This window comes from Mya arenaria, chromosome 17 (assembly GCF_026914265.1).
Source record: "Mya arenaria isolate MELC-2E11 chromosome 17, ASM2691426v1".
NCBI lineage: Eukaryota > Metazoa > Mollusca > Bivalvia > Myida > Myidae > Mya > Mya arenaria.
This window is the reverse complement of record NC_069138.1, coordinates 41,087,022-41,113,434: the sequence shown is the minus strand read 5'-3', so window position 1 is coordinate 41,113,434 and position 26,413 is coordinate 41,087,022. Positions and strand designations below refer to the sequence as shown.

Sequence of the window (26,413 nt, the reverse complement as noted above, 5' to 3'; positions counted from 1 at the left end):
GACAGCTCAAGTGAAAAGGGCAAGTTATGTGTATATGTACATTTTTAATCTATAAAAGTTTCAAGTTTTCAAGTTTTATTTATAATAAACCAAAAAGGCGTAGATCCATGAGGCATAAAGTGCCTGCATAAATAATCATAATAAAAAAATAAAATAAAAAAAAATATAATTTTGTTCAGTACGAACATTTTTTACACTTCCAAACAAAATCATACAATTTGCTTCTAAGCAACCCTGATGTGTTCTTTCTATAATTGTTTTGAAGAGAATAAACGTTTATGTTTTTGAATCATTTATTATAACAGTGCCTAGTTCTCTTGCTGTCACAGGCAGCGTTACAACAGCTTACTTATCCCTGACGTCACACGTATATAACGTTCTGAACGTTAACGTAACATGACAGGCTAGTTGGATTACTCGGTGACTGAACGTGTAGTTGTATTTATCCGCAGGGAAAATGAAATACATTTGCACGGTGAGTAAAATTTGTTTGTTTGTTTGTTGTTGTTTTGTATGTTATTGTCGATTGCTGTACGTATTTTTTGGTCTGCATTTATTATTCGAATCCTTTCTTGAGATTACCGCACACGACGTAGGTTGTATTTTAAAGTGGATATTCTTTCTTTCTTTTTTTTATTAAATCCAGATTCTAGTGGACACATTATTGCCTAAAGTCTGTTTTACAAATGTCTGTGAACACAATCTAGGCTAAGGTGATAGTAAATGCACACACAGCCGCAGATATTGCAATTATACACAAACGTTACAGCGCGAGTGACGAGAAAGTGAGTGGGTGACAACACTGTTGTATACCATGAGTTCAAGGACAACGTTCATTAACCAGCGTGCGGTATGAGTGAATAGCACGCAAATAATTGAACGGTTAAGCCCCGCTCACTAGTTACTGTTCCGATATAGGAAGTTTAAATATAGGCAAAATCAAAGGAAACACCCTCATACATGGAACAGTATAAAAACAGGCCTAAGTCGAGTTGCCTAACCAAAGTCATTAATATGTTTCAAGACGTATAGCTTAGTTGTTTTGCGCATTACTGATTGTAAAGTTCCTGTTCGAGACTAGATTTGCATGATGTTGTGTTTGCTATTTCCTTGTTCCTACACTATCAAATAAAATCACTGAAATAATAATGCACACAATTCATGTGGTAAAACAGTTTGTTTTATTAATGTAATTATGGTAATAGTATCAGTTTGACAATCGAAGTATATACTTCTGACACTTACAGGCGGCCATGCACCTGTAAATCTCGTCTTTATGTGAAGACACATGCTCCTGTCTATTTAACTGCTCAATATAATGCAGTTGGACTAATATGGGAAGATGATGTATGGTCTACAGCCATATACAATAATGATACGCATGCATTACCTGAGACAAAACAATATGCATTTCCTTGTTGAAGGCCAGGGATTTGGAACGCGTATATTCTTGGAGTTTATAAAGAAGCATAATTTATCATAAGCAATAAAAACACGAAATACGTGGACGGGCGGATGTGGATATCAAGCTTCTAAATTTACAAAAGTATTTTCCTTGAAGTGTCGTGCGCTATATATAAAACTCATAATGATGATATTCGTCCCCTAGATCTCACAAATTCGCTCTGATTCGCTCCACGATAATTGGCCCTTGCTCGACAATACATTATTTTATTGATATAAACGCAATACATACAGTTATATTAAACAATGTTAGAATGCTAGACTCGTATATACTCTGATAAAGCATTCATGCATGGAATCTTACCCAAGACTACTTGGACAATGCAGTCTTTTGGAGGTGGTGACTGTATCTCGTCGTTGAGTACTAGGCTTAAACGTTCAACTCCTTATAAACCTCCAAATGAACAATAACACGTACTTGCAAGTTCATAGTTTTATGCTTTATATTTTATCGTCTTCCAAGTTGATGCAGGTTGCAATCATAATTATATTGTTATTTATGCTATTGACAAATGACAAATGCCAGTGACCGTTCATATATTGGAACCCCAACACTGCGAATGAGCGCTCGAAAACCGGCCTTAACCCCCAGTGACCGTTCATATGCGGGAACCCCAACACTGCGAATGAGCGCTCGAAAATCGGCCTTAACCCCCAGTGACCGTTCATATGTTGGAACCCTAACACTGCGAATGAGCGCTCGAAAACCTGCCTTAGTCCCCAGTGACCGTTCATATGCTGGAACCCCAACATTGAGGATGAGCGCTCGAAAACCGGCCTTAGTCCCCAGTGACTGTTAATATGCGGGAACCCCAACATTGAGGATGAGCGCTCTAAAACCGGCCTTAGACCCCAGTGACCGTTGATATGTAGGAACCCCAACATTGAGGATTAGCGCTCTAACACCGGCCTTAACCCCCAGTGACCGTTGATATGTAGGAACCCCGTTACTTATCAATAAATGCCTATTAATCTGTGCCATTTGATATTCCAATCATACCGCCATTTGGAAAGACATGCCTGAAAATGACGTTTTTATCGTATTCTTAGTTATAATGTTGTATACGTTTCGAACGCCAAAACATGATTCCAGCGTCCCGGTTATCTAGCACAACGCAGCTATGCTGGTTCTAGGTTGTTTAGACACTTGCTCGTTAAGTCATTAGACTAATCTCATCTCAATAAATATGGGTGTTATATTTGCCACTATTACATATATGTTGGTCTCATTCGAATAAATTGCATAAGTCAAGGCTGTCAAAACTGAAGCTTACATGACTTGTCAGATGAAGATTAGATTAAAATACACACAATGAAACATGACAATGAAGGAACTTGAGTTATGTTATCTCTAAAGTGATTAAAAACAGAATAAAACACTCTTAACTAGAAGACCCAGTGTTCACATGTCTAGTTTTGACAAATAAATGCATTAAAGCCTTTTCGCCATAAATAATGGCCAACTAACGTCCGGAAATGGAAATAAAGCGTCCCCTGTGTTGTATCAAGATATACTAAAAATCGTGACGAACTAAAAAGGTGTCACAACGTCAAATCGAGAAGGAATTCTGATAGATGTCTGGCAGAGTAAAAGTTAAACCAAGCATGGTTAACTCATTTACCTTCGTCAACCAAGGACCATGCTCATCGATTTCGGCCACAACATTTGTTGTTGTTTTTATCTCATTCAGATGATTAATGTAAGCGTGACTTTCATTTTTCTATGCTAAAATAAAATACAAAAAAACAACATTTGACTGTGGAAAAGGAAGAGTTTTTTTAACAACTGTTCATTGATATAAAACACAACTAGATGTTACCATATATATAGCTATAGATATGAAATACAGCAGTCTGTTGTAAATATATAGCTGTATTTCTATTGTTGGCGCCAACACATTAGCTTCAGACGACTTTTAAAATTCTCTTTTTTATTTATAGCTACAGTTCAAAAATATCCTACAAAAAGAAAAAAAAATCAATCAAAGCTCCGTTGATTTGAAAATTGCGTGATACAGATAACGTTCTGACGTCATTTTGCACTACTTTTTTTCAGTGAAATTGCATGTCACTTTTATTGCTGTTATTACTAGTATTACATTTGTAAAGATCTGAGGAACTAATACAACACTTAAAGTTTAAGGATTAAATAATTAGAGAAAACATATAGGCTGTATAACTAAGATAAAGTCTCAGATAATGTTTGATAAGAACCCGAGGTTCACACGATGCTTTATTACACAGAAATGGTGGGAAATACCGACGGAATCCCTAACTCGACCACTGACTCTCTAAATGCTAATGAGGTAGATAAGTGGGCGGAGCGTAGCGCTTTGCAAACAGAAGGTTTTAGACTGGAGAAAGTAACAACATTTACTTTACCTTTTCAAATGAAATTTCACATGAAGAAAATTAAGCTCCTGTTTCTAAGATAAATGTTATGCATGCATTATTACATGCATGTCTTATTACCTCCCCTTTCTTCGGATAAATATTGATGAGTGTTTTTTTTCTGCTTATTTTCGGAGTTTTATCGGAATTGTTATTTTTTTAAATACCCCTTTTTGAAAAAGGGTGTCCCGCATTTTTTTTTAAAAAAAGAAGAAGAGTGTCTTGCTACGCTGCTACCCATGTGACGCCCCTTACGCAAACTAATGATTGTTGATGACGGACTTTTCATTCTACGCCCGCTCGTGGAGTAAATAGTTCTCAAAATTTCAAATTATAATAACTTCTGTACCAGTCTTTTCCTTACTGGCAGACTTTATGACATGTGTGGCCGCACATTGGGCCTGAATGTCATGGTGATATGGTGCCACATTGGGCCAGGATATCATGGTGATATGGTGCCACATTGGGCCTGAATGTCATGGTGATATGGTGCCACATTGGGCCAGGATATCATGGTGATATGGTGCCACATTGGGCCTGACTGTCATGGTGATATGATGGCACTTTGGGCCTGGAAGTCATGGTGATATGATGCCACAATGGACCTGAGTGTCATGGTGATATGATGCCACATTGGGCCTGAGTGTCATGGTGATATGATGCCACATTGGGCATGGATCTCATGGTGATATGATGCCACATTGGACCTAAGTGTCATGGTGATGTGATGCCACATTGGACCTGAGTGTCATGGTGATGTGATGCCACATTGGACCTGAGTGTCATGGTGATATGATGCCACATTGGGCCTGACTATCATGGTGATATGGTGCTACATTGGGCCTGACTGTCATGGTGAACGCATGCCACATTGGGCCTGAATGTCATGGTGATATGGTGCCACATTGGGCCAGGATATCATGGTGATAAGGTGCCACATTGGGCCTGACTGTCATGGTGATAGGATGCCACATTGGGCCTGAATGTCATGTAGATATGATGCCACATTGGGTCTGGATGGCATGGTGATATGATGCGACATTGGGCGTGGATGTCATGGTGATATGATGCCACATTGGGCCTGACTGTCATGGTGATATGATACCACATTGGGCCTGACTGTCATGGTGATATGATGCCACACTGGGCCTGACTGTCATGGTGATATGATGCCACATTGGGCCTGACTGTCATGGTGATATGATGCCACATTGGGCCTGACTGTCATGGTGATATAATGCCACATTATGCCTGGATGTCATGGTGATAGGATGCAACATTGGGCCTGACTGTCATGGTGATATGATGTCACATTGTGCCTGGGTGTCATGGTGATATGATGCCACCTTGCGCCTTGATGTCATGGTGAAATGATGCCACATTGGGCCTGAATGTCATGGTGATATGATGCCACATTTTGACTGGATGTCTTGGTGATATGATGCCACATTGGGCCTAAATGTCATGGTGATATGATGCCACATTGGGCCTTGATCTCATGGTGATATGATGCCACATTGGGCATGGATGTCATGGTGATATGATGCCACATTAAGCTCGAATGTCATGGTGATATGATGCCACATTGGGCATGGATGTCATTGTGATATTATGCCACATTGGGCCTAAATGTCATGGTGATTTGATGCCACATTGGGACTTGATGTCATGGTGATATGATGCAACATTTTGACTGGATGTTATGGTGATATGATGCCACATTGGGCCTGAATGGCATGGTGATATGATGCCACATATTGACTGGATGTCATGGTGATATGATGCCACATTGAGTCTGAATGTCATGGTTATATGATTCCACATTGGGCCTGTATGTCATAGTGGTATGTTTCATCTGTTTGCTGAATTAAAAGTGCATAATAGGTATAATGGGTGCTGGTCTACGTTTTGATTTTATGACATTGTTTGCCGCAAGTCTCCTGTCCTTGAAAGTATCGTGTCATTATATGTGTATATTATAATCTATATAACCAGAATGGTACTAATAAGTTTAACACAAATGCCTCTCAAAAGACATTTCCTTGTTAAAGCGTGTCAGACCACATTGAAAACAATAACGACAATTGTGTGCAGGTGTTACTTGCTATGAATCATTATTTTATAAGATTTGAATTGCACATTAAAGTCATGATTTAAAAGAGTTTCTCTTGGTTTCTGTAGACAAAACAAAACAAACGCAATGCAAAGAAAAAGGGCGGATTGAATCAGAGAACTTTGAGGATGAGAGGATTAACGAAGTCATTTGAATATAAGGAGAGACATTTGCTACTTTGTGGGGTGAGGTTTGAGGCACCACCGTGACACAGAATGACAGTTTTTGACGTGAATAGGGCAAGGTTGCCGTCACATGTAAATATAGGAATTACTCTTCCCTTTCCTCACTGTTACTCACGTAAAACCTGATTTACATAATAATGTTTTAATGTTACAATTTTACTATTCTTGAACACCGCCAATTAACAGATTCATAACAAGATTTGCTTTTTAAATTAGCCTTAATACTAAGAATATGCTTGTGAGTTAGGTGCATAATAAATGGCACAACGTAACTGTCAATATTCTATTTCTGGTCTGTGGATAAACGTTCTCCGATATTGATTAACAGTTAAACACTCGTTTTATAGCATTTTTTATAAACATTAACCAATGAATTTTTATAAATGCATCTATGTTCCAGATGATAACAGTTAATGCACGAAATCATTTTTAAATTAAACATTAAACAGGGCATGAAAACATAACCAAATTACTACGCCGCCATTTTTAATGAAAATTTGAAAGGTCGAGCGCGTTAGCAAAACGATTGCGGATACTCATTGGATAAAAAAAAAAAAACACAACATTTTTTTAGAGTTTGTTTCATGAGTATTCAGTCTTATCTAATTGTCAGAGTCCAGTATGATTCGATTGAAGACGTTGGTCGTTTTTTTTTTCAGGTAAATAGTGAAGACAACGTTAGGTTGTTGACAAATCATTGGGCGTGGGAGGGGTCAAGATATTATCAGTTATACAGTTAATGATTGTGTGCATTTTTACCGAGAAGAACGCATTACGTGTCACAAACAATTTAATAAGATATTTGAACGATGATATAACATCGTATTATGCTCAAGCAGTTCTATTCGGCTGTAGTTTGTTTTGTATGAAAACAAGTGTTCGAACAGTATACTATTGTGTAAACTACACACTTACTGGGACAGTCACTGTTTATATCTACCGCTTCACTTAATCAAAATCAAAAACGGCTGACTGCTGATGTACTTATACAAATATTGGAAAACTTGAGAAATACTGCTTTCTCATTCGACAAAATATTATGTTGACCACTAACTTACTTTGGTCAAGAAGGGGGTGACTAGGGATAACGTGTAGCCTGTGATTCACGTGCCGTCCACTGTATAAACGTTTTGACCAATCATATAAATGTAAAAAAAACTATGTCTTCATTTAATTGCTATTGGTTACATCGTATCTTGATATATAAGAAGGCTTTATCGTTATATATTTACACCTCAACTTCCATTCCTTAAATGAACTGCCTTTCGGCAATTGCGTTCATCAATCGATGAACACAACATCTTCGGATATGTTCGGATCGTAATTCATTGCATAACAATATACATGAAAGCTATTGATCTTGTTATTGGTTGTATTGTGTCTGCAGGTCCCGTAAAATATAGATCAACATTTCTAAAAGTGTTAGTTTATTATATTTTAAATATATCGATACCAGAAGTGTTTTAATTTTACGTTTTAAAGTGATTTCAAGAGGTTGATCTTTTCCCGCGTTATTGTGACGTCATTTGAAAAAACGTTTCCGGTTATAGTCGGGTCGTTCTATTTACAGAATATGTAAGACCGGATTACTGAAAGGTTTTCTTAAATGAAATGAAGTATTTTTTTAACAATTCTTGAATGAAATAATGAACTATTGGTGTAAATATAAGGAATGAATTGCGGGGTTGATGTCATTATCGGGGATATGAACGCAATTGTGTTGGTCAAAGTACGCGTGGAGTCCTTCGGACTCCACACACATTGACCAACCCAATTGCGTTCATACCCCGATATTGACATCAACCCCGCAACCGCAATTCATTCCTTAAATTAACTACCACTGTGCTGGTACATACTTACAACAATATTGCTGTCATCCATATATATTTCTGTCATAAATCTCACCCTGTGACATCCCGTAAATGATAAATGTATGGTGTTTTGACAGAACCTAGAAATATGACTGCTATAATAACAATAGACAGATAATGTGCAATATAGGTGTATTTACTAATACTGCAGTTTCATTCCTATCAAATATACTGTGCTTCGTGTGCAGTATACTTACATTTAAACAGTCTATCCGTTATGCACTGGCAATGACAATTTCTCTTTTAAAACATCGAAATGACATTTAATACGGATTTATAATTTTAACATCATTATTTCAATGGATGTGAAACAAAAACGAAATATTTTTGTTTTGCTTATTTTATAAAGTAAAAAAAAACAGTCATCACCAAATACTTCACGTCTTCTAAATTTAATTCTTAAGGGTTTTTGTTGTTGTACAAAGCAGACCAAGATATGCCACTCAATGAGCAATATATGAGACATATTATCATTGCTTCTCTAATCTTATCTGTATTTATGTTCATTATAAATTAATGTTAAACACTTTTTTGTGTCTTGGTCACATTCACCTGCAACAAGGCAAAATAATCATGTTATGTGCTATTTCTTTGCATTTGCCGCGAGAAGGGGACGCTAGTCGGAATGATATAAACAAAATGGATTGACAACAAGCAAAATGTTGAGGGAATCGAGATCACGTGGGCTAAACAAACACGACCTTAGTAGGACACCACATTCACATTTAATATCACTACTGCACACACACTCCTCACGCAACAAAACCCAACAACAGCCATCAACAGCAAAATAAATAGGAGTCAGGGCAAAAACAGTATTTTATACATTAATGAATCAATGATATATAACTAAATGCTTTGAGTTCCTCCTGGTCACAAGTCTGATTCAAATGTTAAATTCTAAACATGTATCAAGTCTTTAGGATGTGGTGTATGACTTTTTATATGACCTTGTTTGGTTGGTTTTGTTTATGTGACCCTGTTGATGTGGCATTGCTAGTTCGTCTGTGTTTTCACTAGCCTTTAATCCCTGCCCGATTTTTATGGTTGGCTATCGCCCTAGTCCTTGTAGTTACCGATCTTCAGAAAGAATGGCCCGCCAATGACTTTAAACATTCTCTAGCGCCTACTCTTAAATCGTCCAAAATATCTTTTTATTCAATATACGCGAAGAAAAGTATTAAAATACGCCCAAATCCATTCCGGAACCGAAATTGTTAAAATAAATACGGGGGTGGGGGTGGGGGGAGACAACCCCCTTACACCCCTGCCTTCATTTTACATTATATAAAATTCGGTTATGAGAAAGGGATGCAAGTCAAAATATTCATCCCTTAGTTACGCCCCCTTTATCCTCAAATCCTGGGACCGCCCATGAAATTAGTGAAGTTGCGAGACACAACGTGCATGGTTTCCTATACGTATAGTTGTTAAGGTTACAGTTAGTTTGTGAAGTTTTCATAACTCGTTCTTGTAAGCTCGATGGTACTCGCATACATCATCTGCATAGGGCTATTACACTATTGCCATTATAGACGTGTACAATGTTCACATACCGTCGAACCCAAAATGAGGTCCCCACGTACACTCACACGTTCATGTAATATTTTGCAAGCTGTTCAGCGACAGCGCCATTGTAAGGAAACTAATTTATTAAAGACGGCGTGGTTATGACAAGAACACTTAACATTATCCTCGAAAACGTCACCTCGTGAATGTCATAGTTTGACTCGGTCAATTAATCTCCCAATCCAAGAACAATTAACACTCTCATAGTTCCCTTGAAGCAGCCACCACCACGTCAACATAAATCAGGCGCGGATGTTGAAGAATAGACCCAATATGCATAAACCATTATTTCATAGGCCGAGTGGTAATGCTGAACGCTGCTCACCTTCAGTGTTTCGTTGATGAAATGGTTCTCATTCAAGTATAATCAGCATTTGTATATTCAAAAACCGTTTTTGTGTGCTCCTCCCCTAAAGCCTATTCAAATAGAATCAAGCCTACAATTTCAGAAAGGTGCGTATTAATACTTGTGAGCTATGAGCATTTTTCATCGTGATAAATGATTGCATAAAAAGCCATAATTGCTGTTCCTCCCATTTTATTGCAAAACTTGGTCTTAGTTTCCAATGGTCTCATAGCACTTATTGAAAACATATACACCGCATAATAACTGCCACAAACAAATAAACAATTGTACATAAAATAAATCAATGATGCACGTAAACGTTTAACGGTAAAAGCACCACATAGTTAAATCTCAACTGAATAGGTTTTTATGGTTTTTATACGCATAACTTATCCTTTTGAGGCCAGTAGAGTAACAATGGTTATTTTATTATTGGGAAATAATGATAAGTCAAAATCACTCATGTCCGGCTGAAAAATGTCCGAAATACACATCCAAAATATTTTTAGATCGTGGCCTATCAATGTGGTCGTTTGTTTTACGACCAAAGCTGACACAGAACAAACGAGAAACACCTGTTTTGCAACATAAAGTTGCCATACAAGGGTTATTATAATTTACTAAAACCAGGAAGCTTTTACAGCGAATGTGATCAAAATACCATATAACTTGCAACATAAAAAGACCATAATCGAACGGGTCATTCCGAGGATGACTTTATCTTAAACGTTAAACGCACTGTCCCCATATTTCATAAATAAATAATTTTTTAGATAAGGGAAATATGTCATCCAATTTCTCCTGAATTTTTGTTTTCCTTCATTAGAATCTTAATACCTCAAAATAGTTCTTTTCAGGGAACCTAAAAATACAATTTTAATTTGCAATATCTACGAATTATCCCCGAAGATTATTTAATACAGTTCTTATGTCTAAGTCTTTTTTCCAGGTGTTGGCAGTACTGGCTGTGACGGTGAACGGCGTAAGTCGGCCACCCCGACCTCCTCAAAATCTCGGAGCGAGCCCACTGGAAGGTCCAATAGTTCCCCCGTCAAGTGCACCAGGCGGCTCTCCCATCCCTTTCACCGTCGAGGCTAATATACAGGATGTAGGGGAAACACCGACTGAAGCCTTGTCCGAGACGCCGGCCCAGCCGGAACAGACTTATCCCCCAACCCAGCCGGAACAGACTTATCCCCCAACCCAGCAGGGACAGACTTACCCTCCATCCCTACCGGAACAGACTTACCCTCCATCCCAGCCGGATCTGACTTACCCTCCATCCCAGCCGGAACTGACTTACCCACCCTCTTTGCCGGAACTGACTTTCCCACCCTCTTTGCCGGAGCAGACTTACCCTCCATCCCAACCGGAACAGACATACCCTCCAACTCTACCGGAACAGACGTACCCTCCATCTCAACCGGAACAGACGTATCCTACACTAAAGCCTGAGCAGTCAAACCCCACATCCAAGCCAGACCGGCCTTCATTTCAGCCCGAGACACAGCCTGGCCCGAGTCAATTACCTTCCAAGAAAAGGAAAATCGGATGTGTAAGTATACTTAATTTACTTAGAACATTCCATGACCAGATAATCATGCATTTTGCGTTAAAAATACCACGCAATATAATCATAAATTAATGCAAAACATACCATGGCCAGAAAACCATGCATTAACGTGAAACATACCATGGCCAGAAAATCATGCATTAACGTGAAACATACCATGGCCAGAGAATCATGAAAAAACGTGAAACATACCATGGCCAGATAATAATGAAAAAAAACGTGAAACATACCATGGCCAGATAATCATGCATAAACGTGAAACATACCATGGCCAGATAATCATGCATAAACGTGAAACATACCATGGCCAGATAATCATGCATGAACGTGAAACATACCATGGCCAGATAATCATGCATAAACGTGAAACATATCATGGCCAGATAATCATGCATTGACGTGAAACACAACATGGCAAGATAATTATGCATAAACGTGAAACATACCATGGCCAGATAATCATGCATAAACGTGAAACATACCATGGCCAGATAATCATGCATAAACGTGAAACACAACATGGCAAGATAATTATGCATAAACGTGAAACATACCATGGCCAGATAATCATGCATTGACGTGAAACACAACATGGCAAGATAATCATTCATAAACAAGAAACAAACAATGGCCAGATAATCATGCATTGACGTGAAACACAACATGGCAAGATAATTATGAATAAACGTGAAACATACCATGGCCAGATAATCATGCATTGACGTGAAACACAACATGGCAAGATAATTATGCATAAACAAGAAACAAACAACGGCCAGATAATCATGCATTGACGTGAAACATAACATGGCAAGATAATTATGCATAAACGTGAAACATTCCATGGCCAGATAATCATGCATTGACGTGAAACACAACATGGCAAGACAATTATGCATAAACAAGAAACAAACAACGGCCAGATAATCATGCATTGACGTGAAACACAACATGGCAAGATAATTATGCATAAACGTGAAACATACCATGGCCAGATAATCATGCATTGACGTGAAAAACAACATGGCAAGATGATTATTCATAAACAAGAAACAAACAACGGCCAGATAACCATGCATTGACGTGAAACACAACATGGCAAGATAATTATGCATAAACAAGAAACAAACAACGGCCAGATAATCATGCATTGACGTGAAATATACCATGACTAAATTATAACTATTATATTGACGTGAAACACAACATGGCAAGATAATTATGCATAAACAAGAAATAAACGACGGCCAGATAAGCATGCATTAACTTGGAACACACCATTGCCAGATAATAATGCATTAACTTGGAACACACCATGGCCAGATAATCATGCATTAACGTGAAACATACCGTGGCCAGATAATCATGCATAAACGTGAAACATACCATGGCCAGATAATCATGCATTGACGTGAAACACAACATGGCAAGATAATTATGCATAAACAAGAAACAAACAATGGCCAGATAATCATGCATTGACGTGAAATATACCATGACTAAATTATAACTATTATATTGACGTGAAACACAACATGGCAAGATAAATTATGCATAAACAAGAAACAAACAACGGCCAGATAATCATGCATTAACTTGGAACACACCATGGCCAGATAATCATGCATTAACTTGGAACATACTATGGCCAGATAATCATGCATTAACGTGAAACATACCATGGCCAGATAATCATGCATAAACGTGAAACATACCATGGCCAGATAATCATGCATTGACGTGAAACACACCATGGCCAGATAATCATGCATTAACGTGAAACATACCATGGCCAGATAATCATGCATAAACTTGAAACATACCATGGCCAGATAATCATGCATTGACGTGAAACACAACATGGCAAGATAATTATGCATAAACAAGAAACAAACAACGGCCAGTCAATCATGCATTAACTTGGAACACACCATGGCCAGATAATCATTCTTGATTTTTTTTAAACCAAAACTGAGACTTTTGTAATCATAAGTTCCATCTTGTTCCTGCTTTGAATGACTTCACTTCAAGAATGAACCAGACACTCATGTGATTACACTTTATAAGCAGAAGCTACTCACAGATCCAAAAAGTATTTACCAATCAGTTTAGTGGCAATACAATCTGAAATTGCCATTTAACACAAATAAACAACCAGTTAAAATTGATTTTCCAAAACGGTTTTGTGTCCTCGACCCCGTTATCAATTCATTTCCTGTTGTAGGTCCCCGGATGTGGTCAAACTGAGATTTGTGCCCGGCTTGGGGACAGCTATTGTCAGCGCGGACACATCTGCTCTGTCTGCATCAGTAAGTACTAGCCCTCATAACCTAACATGATGTGTAACCACAATACTAGAAGTTGTTTGTGATAAGTACGCCATCATTGAACACTGCTTACAATAGCACATCAGACGGTATACCATATAACCAACGATTATACAGTGTGTGTATACCACGTGATAAATTACGTCATATATGCTACGTCGGAAGGCAACATTTTGCTTAAAATGAAGGCTTAAATCTAAGATAACTTTTCTTTTACTACACCATTTTAAATAAAACAAAGGGCATTCTATGCCGCTTAAAGAAACCCGCCTTCGTTTTATTACCGAAGTTTGATAAGGTGATTAGTTTCATCAAACACTTCGACAAACCTGTTTCAAAAATAATGTTTTGACAGTGCTCCGTCAGACGGTCGTTATTTGAAGTGTTTTAAGAAACTATACTTTCAATCAAACTCTGGTAAAAGACCGAAGGTGGGGCTCCGTAAGCGGTGTAGACTGCGCTATGTTTCATTTAAAATGGTGAAGAAATCGTGAAGTTATCTTTGTTTAAAAACTTTATTGGAAGCAACATATTGCCTTCCGACGTAGCATTTATTACGCAATTTATCACTTGGGATACACACACTGTATAATATAGGCAATTCTTTTTCAACAGTTTTTTTATTAATGTTCAAACCTGTTCACCTTGTTTTGGTATAAGGTATTGAAGAAAACGTCTAAATCATGATTTTTTTGTGTTTATGGTACGGATGACGTGTACGTGCCCTCCGGTCGGATTTTTTCATCCGCACCGGAAACACATGAACTATTCCCAAGTTTTGGAACTTTAGGATAAATCTAATTGTTTGACAAAAGTGAATACGATTCTTTTTCTTTGCAACATGACTCAAATGAGTCTTAACAAAATGAGGTGAGAGTTGTGAAGTGGAAACTATGTCCGTCTCTCACCTTTGAGGTTCTGAGTAGGAGCCACAACAGCGGCACGTTGTCGTTACCACTCAAACAGGACACGCATGCGCGCTGCAGTCTTGGGGGGACGATTCACATCAGCCTATAGCAGTCTTGCTTTTGAGCTTGAATCAATCAATTCAATTTAAAGATGCACTCTTACTCCCAAATAATATTTTCCACAATTAGTCATATTGGTAAAATATTAAAAAAAATGAATAAATGTCGAAAACAATTATTCTTATGAACGATACCGAGTTTAATTTGAAAGAAATGTGCATAAAACACGTTATTTCTACCTTATGAGACGACAGTAGACCACTGTAAATCTTTTAGCATTCACCAATCATTTAATATTTTTGTGCGTTCTGCTATTTAAAACACGGTAACAATCTTATTAGCAGTAATTGAGATTTTCCATAAATGCATTATTCAGAAAGTAGTTAAATGTTTAAATGTTTATTAGTCAAAATGGATGTTTGTTATGCATGTGTATGCATTGATTTTGAATACGAGTGTCACTTTAAGTTCACGGACGCTCAATGTGTCTACAGTTTGACGGCTTAATAAAGCAAAACAACAATAGTGGTAACCCCGATATAAAAAACAACAACCAAGATCCTTTTTAGAAGCACAGGTATCAAGGTTAAACTAACATGAAACACTGCTTCAGAAAGTCAGCTTTTTTTATATAACATCAAGTGTGAGGTTGGGTAGCAAAGATTTACTTTAACCCCAGTGAACTCCCAATGTTGGGACAAGTGTGAGGTAGGGTACCAATAAACTACATTAACCCCAGTGGAGTTCTGTTACGATGATCTTCCCAATGCGGTTACCCCAATATTTGGACTACTGTGAGGTTAGGTACCAATAAACTACAATAACCCCAGTCAACTCTCTGTATCTCTGACCGGCGCAAGGTGGACTTATCGGTACAGATATTTCAATGCTTTTGTTCATTCGGAGCACCTCGTCCACTTTTTATCGAAAACAACCTCGGATGTATGCCCGTTACATCGTTAGAAGAAGTTTGAAAACTTTTAAATAATAGCATTAATTAATTCTAGTGGTTTATCTTAAATTAAATGATTATGCTTCCTTTGAGTAAAGACATTAAAGTTAACTAAACTTGTTATTTTAAATAAATATGCGATCTACTTGCAGCGTAGTTAAATGTAAAGCTTTCTGACATTGTAAACGGTCCATATACATACGAGGTTGTTTTCGATAGAAAATGACTGAGAAGTTTGAATGTGCTTTTGTTGTCTGTCTCTGTTATAACATTGTGGGTTTCGCGTCAGTGTCTGCTAAGCCTTGACATTGTGGCTTTAATCACGGCTATCGTTACATGCGCTAAACGTCATATCCCTGAAGTTTTCGTTGTATTTGTAAAACCGCAGGTTCACAAGAAAGGAGCAAACTAAGACTAGACCGATATAGGACACATTACCTTTTCAACACAATACAGCCATAAGAAAAAAAAAACATCCATCAGGACATGACGGTGATACTGACTTCAAAGAGGAAACCATTTTGAGTTTCCTTTGTGAATAAATGTGAAGAAAAAATGTGGAAAAAGTTTCGAAGACCGGATTAGGCCAACAGTGTTACACTGAAGGTTTTAAAGCTAAAACCGAAATATTGAAGTTTATTGAACATCCCTGTTCTAGATTTCGCTGCATTTTGGAATAAACAAAAATACAGAAATATCGCTGTCGTTTACCTAACGGCCAAATTAGAATAATGTCTACTGTTTCGGTAGTTACTGTCACGTTTTGTTTTCAGCGAAAAGTAGGCCCATTTTTCATTCCTTTTTTACAAAAAAACGGACAAAATTGAACTGTAAAATAGTTCCAAGACCTGTAAAATTACTCTGCTAATATATTTCACTCAGAGTGGCGGCTTGTTTACCTACCAACGTTGAATCAGCCTGCCCAGTAGAAGGTATGTACAAAGCTTTTCCATGCGATGTTGGTTTGTTTTAACAAGGCTTTAGTAAATATAGTTGGTTAGTACATTAGTTAAATGCTGCCTTTGCCGTGTACTCTTAGAATTACTCATTTATTATTTGTAGTCATTTGTAGTCATTTGTAACCAGAATATTAGAAGAACTATATCTTTTACAGAGATGGCGGATGTGTGTTCACCATATATTACATAGAGGCCAGAGGAAGTAGTTCTTACCAAACAGTTACACTCGACACTAACACAGATTCTTCGAGTGGCACTGAACGTTTTATGTGATCTAATACTTTTAATACTGAGTTAAAAGTGAAAGTGAAAGTGAATGGAACACTGTTGTAATAGTTGTGAACATTTTAACCACATGAAGTATTTCTCACCAATCAGGTTCACTCAACAATAGCACAGATCATTAAACTTACACCTACCATAGCCCCAATATCACAAAAATACTTGAGTCAAATCTCATCCTCAATCTCAACCCCACTACAACATCATATAAAAAAATATATTAAAATCCTGCCTGTTTTTACATTTTTATTAAATGTGCATTCTATCATTTAATATGTTAATTAAAATACGTGTGTGTCACGCAAATTAATGTTGCTTTATTTCATAAGTGTATACGCTTGATATTTACACCCAAGTTGTCATGGGCCAAAGCCTTAAATACGTGAGCTATGCAAGCGACCAAATCAGTTCATTGTATCCAAGGTTATACTGTAGATTTAGATATCTTAACTATGTTGAAAGACATTTGATTCAATGGTGAAACCAGTATTGCTTTATGGATCCGAAATATGGGGGATTAAAAATTCTCCTTTAGTAGAACGCGTTCAAAATCAATATTTTAAAAGGTTTTAAGGCGTGAATTATTCTGTCAATTATGACGTTGCTCTTGTGGAATGTGGTCGTTTACCTCTTTTTCTAAACTATACATGCAGATTTATAAAGTATTGGTGCAAATTACTTATCATGTCGAATTATCGATATCCTAAGAATCGTTATCGTATGTTAAAACGGTGCTAGACGATATAGAGAGGCGAACGTGGGCCTCCGAGGTAAGGGAAACCTTGTTTAAATTTGGTTTGGCTTCGTATGGGTTAGTCAATAAGTTTTATTTTATACGCAAAAGCTTTGCAAAATTCAGATGTTCTAGTCACAAATTTGGTACAGAGAGTGGTCGACATTTAGGAATTGTACGTGATGATAGACTTTGTGCGTTTTGTTTCGATAAAGATATTGTTGAAGATGAGTACCATGTTTTCTTATGCAAGACATATGATATACATGTAATTCGATCTTTTTTACTAAGACAGTATTACAACTTCAAATTCTTCTGTGAAAGTATTTTATAGCAATCTTTTATGCAAAAATTATAACAAATTGTTCAAAACATGCCAATTTATGCATGCAAATATGCACAATAACTAAATGTTTATAGGTATCTACATACTATTGTTAAAATAGTCATGCAATTTACTTGATAAACTTGACTTGACTTGACTTGTTTAGGTACCAAAGAAAATTATTCTACAGCAAAAATGTGATTGAGCTTAAACAATTTCTCGAGTACATCTTTTGCACTTAATTAGGTTTTAATCAACACATTTCAACAGAAAATGAGTTGTTGTTTTTTAAAAGTCAAAACATAAAATGGTTTTGAATCATATTAGAATTTATGTGGTAAAATGTGTTGAGATTTTGGTTTGACATGAGTAATTTCGTAATATTATTTGCGGCCTTGGACTGTATTCAATATCATTCTTATTCTTGTCCTTAGACACGCCTCAATGACTCCAATCAGTACATTATCCAGCTATTTTTACAGTCCAATCAAAACACTACTTAATTAATTATACCAGGGGCTGTCTTCATTAACCGCCTTAGATCTCACTTAGTATTAAGATAAGAATCCTAAACATAAGTGAAATCTACGGTGGTTATTGTATCCAGCCCCTGGTATAGTACTTTCACTAGTGAGTTCAAAGTTAAAGTGAAAGGAATACTGCTACTGCTATGAACATATATGAACACTGTGGAATTATTGTCGGATGTGAACACTGTAATGTAGGTCCCAGATGTGAACACTGTAATTATATCCTGGTTTGAGATATAACATATCTGAAATAAACTTCCCGAAGTCTAAAACGTGTTGTGTTTATTCCTGGTTGTTGTGTTACATTCTTAAAACCCCATATTCGGTTTGTTTGGAGACAAACATTTACCGTATATAATGAGCATGTATTATTGTATATAAAGCTACCTTCCCCTTGTTTTAGGAATGGACTCTATCCGGTTCCCGGCCTCGGCTCTCCAGGGTATGTTCGCCTCACAAAGGACACAGACGCCTCCGCCAGGTAAGGAAACTATATTTTAACTTTCTCAATGCTTATCTCGCATAAAACATTGCATAGTTCAACAAAAAAAGATAGCCTTATCAATGAAATGTCAGATATTTATTGAATATCGGAGCGTAGAATTTATCCAACAAAATGGTGTACAGAAAAAACTGTTTATGTAAGATCAATTTCGATAAAATAGTAAAACGCACCAACCATTTCAAACTTTACATTTTACATTTTCAGTTAGCATAAAGTTAAATGGTAATGACCTAACTGATATCTAAAATATCTTCAATAAAAATCGTAAATTGCTTGCATACGCATTCAGACGGTTTTTGCATTTGCATTTGTTAATCAGTGTGACGATTACTATTCTGACTATAATGAACAAATTAGACGTGAATGTCATAATTGCTTTTCTTTTGAACAATGTGGTTGTATAAGATATACAAATCCGCAGTCAAAGATAGACTTCTTCGAATTGTTCTGTTAAGCATTTAAATTTTAGGACAATGGCTATTGTAAAACCTGTCTATACACACCATTCTTTCGTCTATTACCTTTATAATATGTGTTTACAGCTTCGACGCCTGCCCCAGCAACAACCAAGTAAGTCGGTTTATGTTTTATGTGTTTAACGGTTAATAAACCATGATATTATCCTGACATATTACATCCATTATGTGTCATATTCGCATATCTGTATATCATATTTACATGATAGATATAAAGATCAGGTCATAATGTTGTAATGTTTTATACTGGTGAGCACGCATGTCCGTTAACGTATTTAGCCGTATGTATCATGGAACTGTACAACTGTACATTTTATTATTACACATACAATAATGAATTGTGACATTAACTTTTTCGACCTTTTTGTAGAAGGAGTAGTTTAGCATTTGCTAGTTTCCAAAACATCTCTTTTAGAACTGTAGATTTAGAAATTTGAGGAAAATTGACATGTGCCGTACAGTCTTATATTTCTTTCTCGTTTTCTTTTTAATGAAGTTTTGTACATTTATTTCCTATAAAATGTGGTAAATTACATTTTCAATGACCGCTTCCCATATCTAATGCAGACCATCAGAGCCGAATATTCCGATTATAGAGTATGCTGCAAGACATCGAGGGATCGTGTATGTTACCTTTGCCCTTTCCCTCTCTCTTTGTCGAAATCTTTACTAAACTTTTAGCATCTAATGACCAGATATCTTTGAATTTGATCTCTGACTTTCACCATTTTGGACACAGAGATATATAAAATGTCTGTTACTTAACATCAATATGCTTGCTATGTAAAATTGCATGTTTGTAGAGATTTGAAACGCACAATTAACCGAATACGATTGCATCATCAATGACATCATGGAATGTTTCTGTTTAGAATTAGTGCACATTGATCGAATGACACGTTTGTAACATAGTAACTAGATGTTTAACCTTCTAACCAATAAACTCCTTGTCAGTAAACCTGAGGCGAAAAGTCCTTCTGCACGTCCGAAAATGCCATTCGTTACGCTCTATAAAACTGGACAAGACCCCAGCGCAATGATGACAGGCAGACTGTTTCAAATGCTTGGCAATGAAAACGCGAAGAATAAGATGAAACCTGATACACCAGTCAGCAACGAAGTAGGTTACAGTACACTAGAAATGCAACAACAGGGCCAATTGACAGAGGGACAAAAGGTCCAACATCAGAATGAATATATGCAACAATGGGAGAAATTCCAGCAATGGTTGAAAATGCAAAAGCAGACGAAGGTGCAATACCAGACGACAACCGTGAAACCGACCATAAACGAGATTCCAGCCAATCCCGAGACGAATTATATTAATCCTACGGCTGAAATGTAAGCACTTCGTGTTTATCGGAGGCTATTTAAAGGAAGTACATTATTCGGAACTGGTTGAAGTTTTGCAACAATGAAAAATCTTTAAAGGACCAATACAATGAATGCTAATTTTTACGTGGGAATGGTTCATAAATTCATAGTTTCTTAGAGGACGGGTGCGTACTATTTAATTACGTATATATCATAAAAAGAGAAAGGAATTAGACTTAGTAAACGTATAGTTGAATGAAAATAATAGGTATCCTATCACTCTAGGGATGGTTTATCACTAAATGTACATCTTTCACCTGACAATACACTCCAGGGTCGATATAACACTAAATGTACATCTTTCACCTGACATTACACTCCAGGGTCGGTATTCAGCTCGGACCGAATGAACAACAAGACCTGCTGCTAAAGATGCAGCAAATGCCTTCTAAGAACCCGAACGACATGTCAGCGACCCAGTAAGAACTAGCTTCTTTCAACATGAAGGAAATACAAACGAGGCCTTACTTAACATCGAAGACAGTTATAATCTGTTTCAGATACGTTTGGTTTTAATTTGTGTATATAATATTTGTTATGCTGCCTGCCGTCTGTTCTGAACTAATTTGCACTGCATTTGGCATGATTTTCAGTCTACATATTCTTATGAAGCAAATATGCATTCCAACGGTTTGACTCATATTTGTTGTAAGACTGTGTCGTCTGATTTTGACACCACGTGATTGTCTTGTAGAGCGAACAACGACCATGAAGCCACGTTACAGTTACTGCAGAACATCGCCTTGGAACAGAATTACCCGTAATCATGCACTTCCTATTTGTTTTTGACGGCAGGGCCCATCCCATATTCACTAAAATCTTGAACCAGAACTCGAGACAGACGATTTAAAACTGCGTAGTTTAATTTTGTAGTGAAATTGCTTTCACAAAAGAAATACAATTTGAAATCGCTGTATATCAAATTATTTGAAACATTTAAGAAAATTAATTTTCTGAGCCTGAGTTTAAAGCTCCAACTATAAAGACTTTAGTGGATATGGAGCTCTCACCGTACACTTAATCACATATACTTAGTCCTAGTAATTTATTTACTAAATACCCAGTAATAACTTCATTAGTTCCCACTGTACCTTTGATACACATTTAAGATAAATGATTAGTTTGTAGATTTGATTAGTTTCCTATTTATGTTGTTAATACCCTAAGATGACTGGTTCATATGCATGCTGTCAAGCCAGTACCTTACTGCCCTTACTTCTATAAATCATAAATCGTTACAGTCTGCCAACAGAAGCAACAGAACCGCAGCCGTCGACAAGATATGCTTTAAATGAACAACATCTTCAGTAAGACTTTATCTTCTTTGTGCTATAAATTGATCTCTCTTGCTGAATGTTTAAAATAGTTTACTGGCCTCTGTAATTGACGTTTACTGTGTTCATTCATTTATTATGTTCTGTCATGCAAATATGTATTGGACGTGATATTTAAGTTTTCGTACAACATCTTATCACATCTTCCCTCTCGTTTTCTGTTTCCGCGTTCGGTCAGACGTAATGTCACGTACGTCACTTACGTGTATTAGCGCAGTGTATTCTCACGCATTCGATCATTTCTCCTGCATGCTGAACTTGTTTTTCAGAGAGTTTAATGCTATGATTGCCCAGCAGCAACAGGACAAGACTACCGGAAATGCAACTGGCCAGACAGAGCCCGCTGTGGATAAGTAAGGGAGTGCCTGCAGCACAATTGTATATGTTTTTAAGAAGCATTTAGAGTTGCACTTTCACAGATCGACCGTTTCGACATTTTTTTATTTATTTTTTTTGTGTGGGAATGAGCCAATTTTTGCGTTGATTTTTTTTTTGCGGAATTCTAGTTCACGTGAATCAATTTAAAAGAAGGTGAAAAAGAGCACTAAATGATAAATAACAGAATGAACTCATATAATGAAAACTGATGAAGCCTGATTAAATACCCCAATAATTACCGTGTGTTAAACTACCATCAAAACTTGCTATGTCAATGTCGTTGAGACATCGAGAAATATTTCGAGATAACGACATTCGATATAACCGAAATCCAAAACATGACCTACTTAACTCATCACTTTCGAAAACGAGAACTTCGAGTAAACAGAGTTCGACATAGCGAGTTTCGATTATATTCCTCACACGCTTACAAGTACACATATTGGTAATTATAGAACTTTTTATTTAAGCAATACCTGATACCTCTCTTATACCAGGTTATCATTTCACAGCCTTGTCAAGCAAACGGTGAAACTACATGGTTTACCATTGCAGCCTAAATATGGAGCAGCTATGGTCGCAGTTTAACGCTTTTATGAAGCAGAAAAAGCAGACAGCACCAGCAGCGCCAGTAGCACCAGTCTCCCAACCACCCCCAGATATGATAATGCCAACAAAGTGAGGGCAACAAAGCGTCACAGTGTTTCACACACATATAGAAACATAACATAGATCTGATTAGTTTTTTACCGTAAAACAATTGGTCAATTTTTATCATCGTATGCCAAATTTTGAACGCATTCATTCAAACATAAATAACTTCAAATCACAATAAGGATTGCATTACAATTCTATTCGAAGACAGGAATTTGCGAAAATATATTTTATCCGTGTGTTGGTGTGAAACATTGTTACATCACAAGTAATTCTTGCATGCACGTCACCAACCTCACCTCTCATAACAGGATTAACTCCCTGATTTCTTTCCTTGTTGTTTTTTGCACTAGAAACTTAACAAATATATATATGTGTTGCTCATTTGGTGGAGGCTCACCACATTACTCAGGTAACTGTTTCCGTTTTGATTCAGATGTTTAGGATGCAAGCAGGCGTAGTGAAACTGAAAAAATATCCACTACACATAACATTGGCAGGCATCTGGCCCCAACCTCTCTAAAATTCTTAGCATAACAGGCTACTTTTATTGGATTTTGAGGAATGAAAAATGGTTTATTGTGATTTAAGATAAAGAAAATTCCAATCTAAATGTTAAAAAAATCCAATCTAAATGTTAAAAAAAAATCTTAAAGAAGTAAATATTAGGCAAATTATAGAAAACAAAAACAAAACGCAAGCTTAGCTTTATCCTGTTATAAGGGACTTAAGAAGTTTCGAGAAAATGGGGCCTTTGTTTTAACACTTATTTTACGTTAACATTTCATTGTTTGTTATTTTGTTTTGTTTGGTGAAGGTGTCTTAGTTATTAGTTAATAACAATTATTTCTGATATTTTTGTGTTTCTTGTCAGGTATTAGGGACACAGGCAGGCTTAGCAAATAAACAGAATAGAAATAACACCAAACCAGTTGGCAAGCATCGCTGAAAGGCTCAACTTAGCAGCGCAAGATATTTGTCTTTAGTGTTCGAGCTTATATTTTGTCTAATAGGATTGCAGTTTTTTTCAAGTCTGCCATACAGTTGTTTCAGTATATCAACAGTCAGTCGGTATTGATTCTAATCAGGGGAATCGATATATTTAAGAAGAAACATGGACAGATGACAAAATACAATCTCAAGTTGATTTAGTGTTCGAAATTATATTTTGTCCAATGGGGTGGCAGTATTTTTTTCAAACCTGTCGTACATTTATATGGTAAAATCAGCAGTCACTTACTATTGATTTTAATCAGGTGAATTGGAAGAATTAGATAGTAGCTGGTCCAGTAGACAAAGTATTATCCCGAACACTAAAATAGATAAAGGCTAAGAGTTGTTTAATATGCATTAACTATGCCCTTTATTTTGGTACTTGCATATTTATAACCTTTAGCCATTACTTAATGCCTCAAAAACTAGAAATGAAAATTAAATACTGGTTTTCAAAGATTGTGACCTATTGTTTGTGTAACCTTGTAGGGACAGCGGGGGTTTCAATTTAGGCAAGCAGTGCACACTTCTGCCCCGTTTACATTTGAACAACCGGCAAGACAGGTTTCTGTTCGGGGTGTTGTGCAAAGATTTTATCTTTATTGCCCTTGCCAAGTCTTACCCAGGGCGGTATGTATTCGAACCAAGCATGGCAAGAGGTTGAGAATAGAGGAAATCATCCCTTACAAGTAAAAAAATGTACATGATCAAATATCGAACAACCTGAAGTCCCTTACGACAGAATCAAGAGTTTTGAGACTTTTTGTAAGAAGACCATTTTCAATATATGCATTATTAACTATGTTGTGTTACAAAAAAACATGTTTAAGTTAAGTAGTTTGGCTAAATGACATATTGGGTAAAATTGTATCGATACCACGTGACAAATTGCGTCATAAATGCTACCTCGGAAGGCAACATTTTGCTTCGAATGAACACTTTAAACAAAGATAACTTCATTATTTTCTTCACCATTTTAAATGAAATATAGCGCAGCCTACGCTGCTTACGGAGCCCCCGCCTTCGATCTTTTATCAGAGTTTGATTGAAAATTTAGTTTCTTAAAACACTTCGACAAACCGTTTCACAAAACGGTTGTCTGACGGAGCACTGCCAAACATTATTTTGGAAACAAGTTTGTCGAAGTGTTTGATGAAACTAATCACCTTATCAAACGCATGAAAATAACACGAATGCAGGGCTCTTTTAGCGGCATAAATTGCCCTTTGTTTCATTCAAAATTTGTTTAAAGTCCTCATTTTAAACAAAATGTTGCCTTCCGACGTAGCATATATGACGTAATTTATCACGTGGTATACACACACTGTTAATTCTCGTCATATTCTATTTCTCGTTCATATTCTGGTACAACGACACTTATAGGGATGGTTTACAGCGGCTTGTTAAAATATTTTAAATATGTAGATAAATATTGAATTTGCCTGCGCAGACGAACTTTCAGCATGCTTGGCGTAGGAATAAGCTATGCTGCATGCGAGGCCCATTGATGAGATGTGGAGAAATTGTCATGTCATCATTGCATGGAAGGTGGCGGATGGTGGTTTTATGATGATCGTCTTGACACTTTAAGATAAGAAGCATGTTTCTTTACAATGAATTTGACAGTAGCTTGGTGCATGTTCAACATTTTAACATCATAAATTAGTCGTTCAACATCGTCTCATTTTATAAATGTCGTACAAATTGAAAGTTTAACTCCGTTCTCCAGATCTATAATTAATACAGCGGGAAGAAGGGAAGATGACTGGTAACACACGTGTTTAGACGAGCAGGTATACTTAAAGTGCCAAAATATCGATTCAATGAATACTAATTTTAAAATATTAAAACTTACAATACTCTTTTTGTTTTCAGCACATATATACCGCAACCACAGCCACCTAGTGACCCATTTTTGTAAGCACTAATTAATTTCTTTATTAATCATAACGTAAATAAGATATGGCAAGTCACACTTTTAAGAATGAGTAATTTCCCTTGATTAAAGCTGTTTGTTTTAAGTAAAATCGCACTGAGATTATTATTTTCTACCATTCTGAAAGAAAAGTTTTTACGGTTAAATGCATATATTGCAGACGACATAGGGGCAC

General features: G+C 36.7%; 1 protein-coding gene across 5 annotated transcripts in view; it reads left to right on the top strand.

Annotated features, from left to right (window-relative positions):
- Window positions 1-356: 356 nt before the first annotated feature.
- The window catches only part of LOC128222744 (RNA-binding protein 33-like), a 30,847-nt gene continuing 4,790 nt past the window's right edge, over window positions 357-26,413 (top strand). For 2 of the 5 annotated variants that reach the window (XM_052931850.1, XM_052931849.1), the window contains exons 1-13: window positions 357-475; window positions 10,889-11,494; window positions 13,737-13,821; window positions 18,992-19,069; window positions 19,636-19,663; window positions 20,137-20,193; window positions 20,524-20,910; window positions 21,267-21,362; window positions 21,638-21,703; window positions 22,185-22,250; window positions 22,547-22,630; window positions 23,211-23,333; window positions 26,178-26,219. In XM_052931850.1, the coding sequence (XP_052787810.1) occupies window positions 458-475; window positions 10,889-11,494; window positions 13,737-13,821; window positions 18,992-19,069; window positions 19,636-19,663; window positions 20,137-20,193; window positions 20,524-20,910; window positions 21,267-21,362; window positions 21,638-21,703; window positions 22,185-22,250; window positions 22,547-22,630; window positions 23,211-23,333; window positions 26,178-26,219 (1,736 nt within the window). In that variant the 5' untranslated portion in view covers window positions 357-457. The remainder of the gene's footprint in view (window positions 476-10,888; window positions 11,495-13,736; window positions 13,822-18,991; window positions 19,070-19,635; window positions 19,664-20,136; window positions 20,194-20,523; window positions 20,911-21,266; window positions 21,363-21,637; window positions 21,704-22,184; window positions 22,251-22,546; window positions 22,631-23,210; window positions 23,334-26,177; window positions 26,220-26,413) is intronic. The other 3 variants (XM_052931852.1, XM_052931851.1, XM_052931853.1) reach the window with 2 other exon arrangements.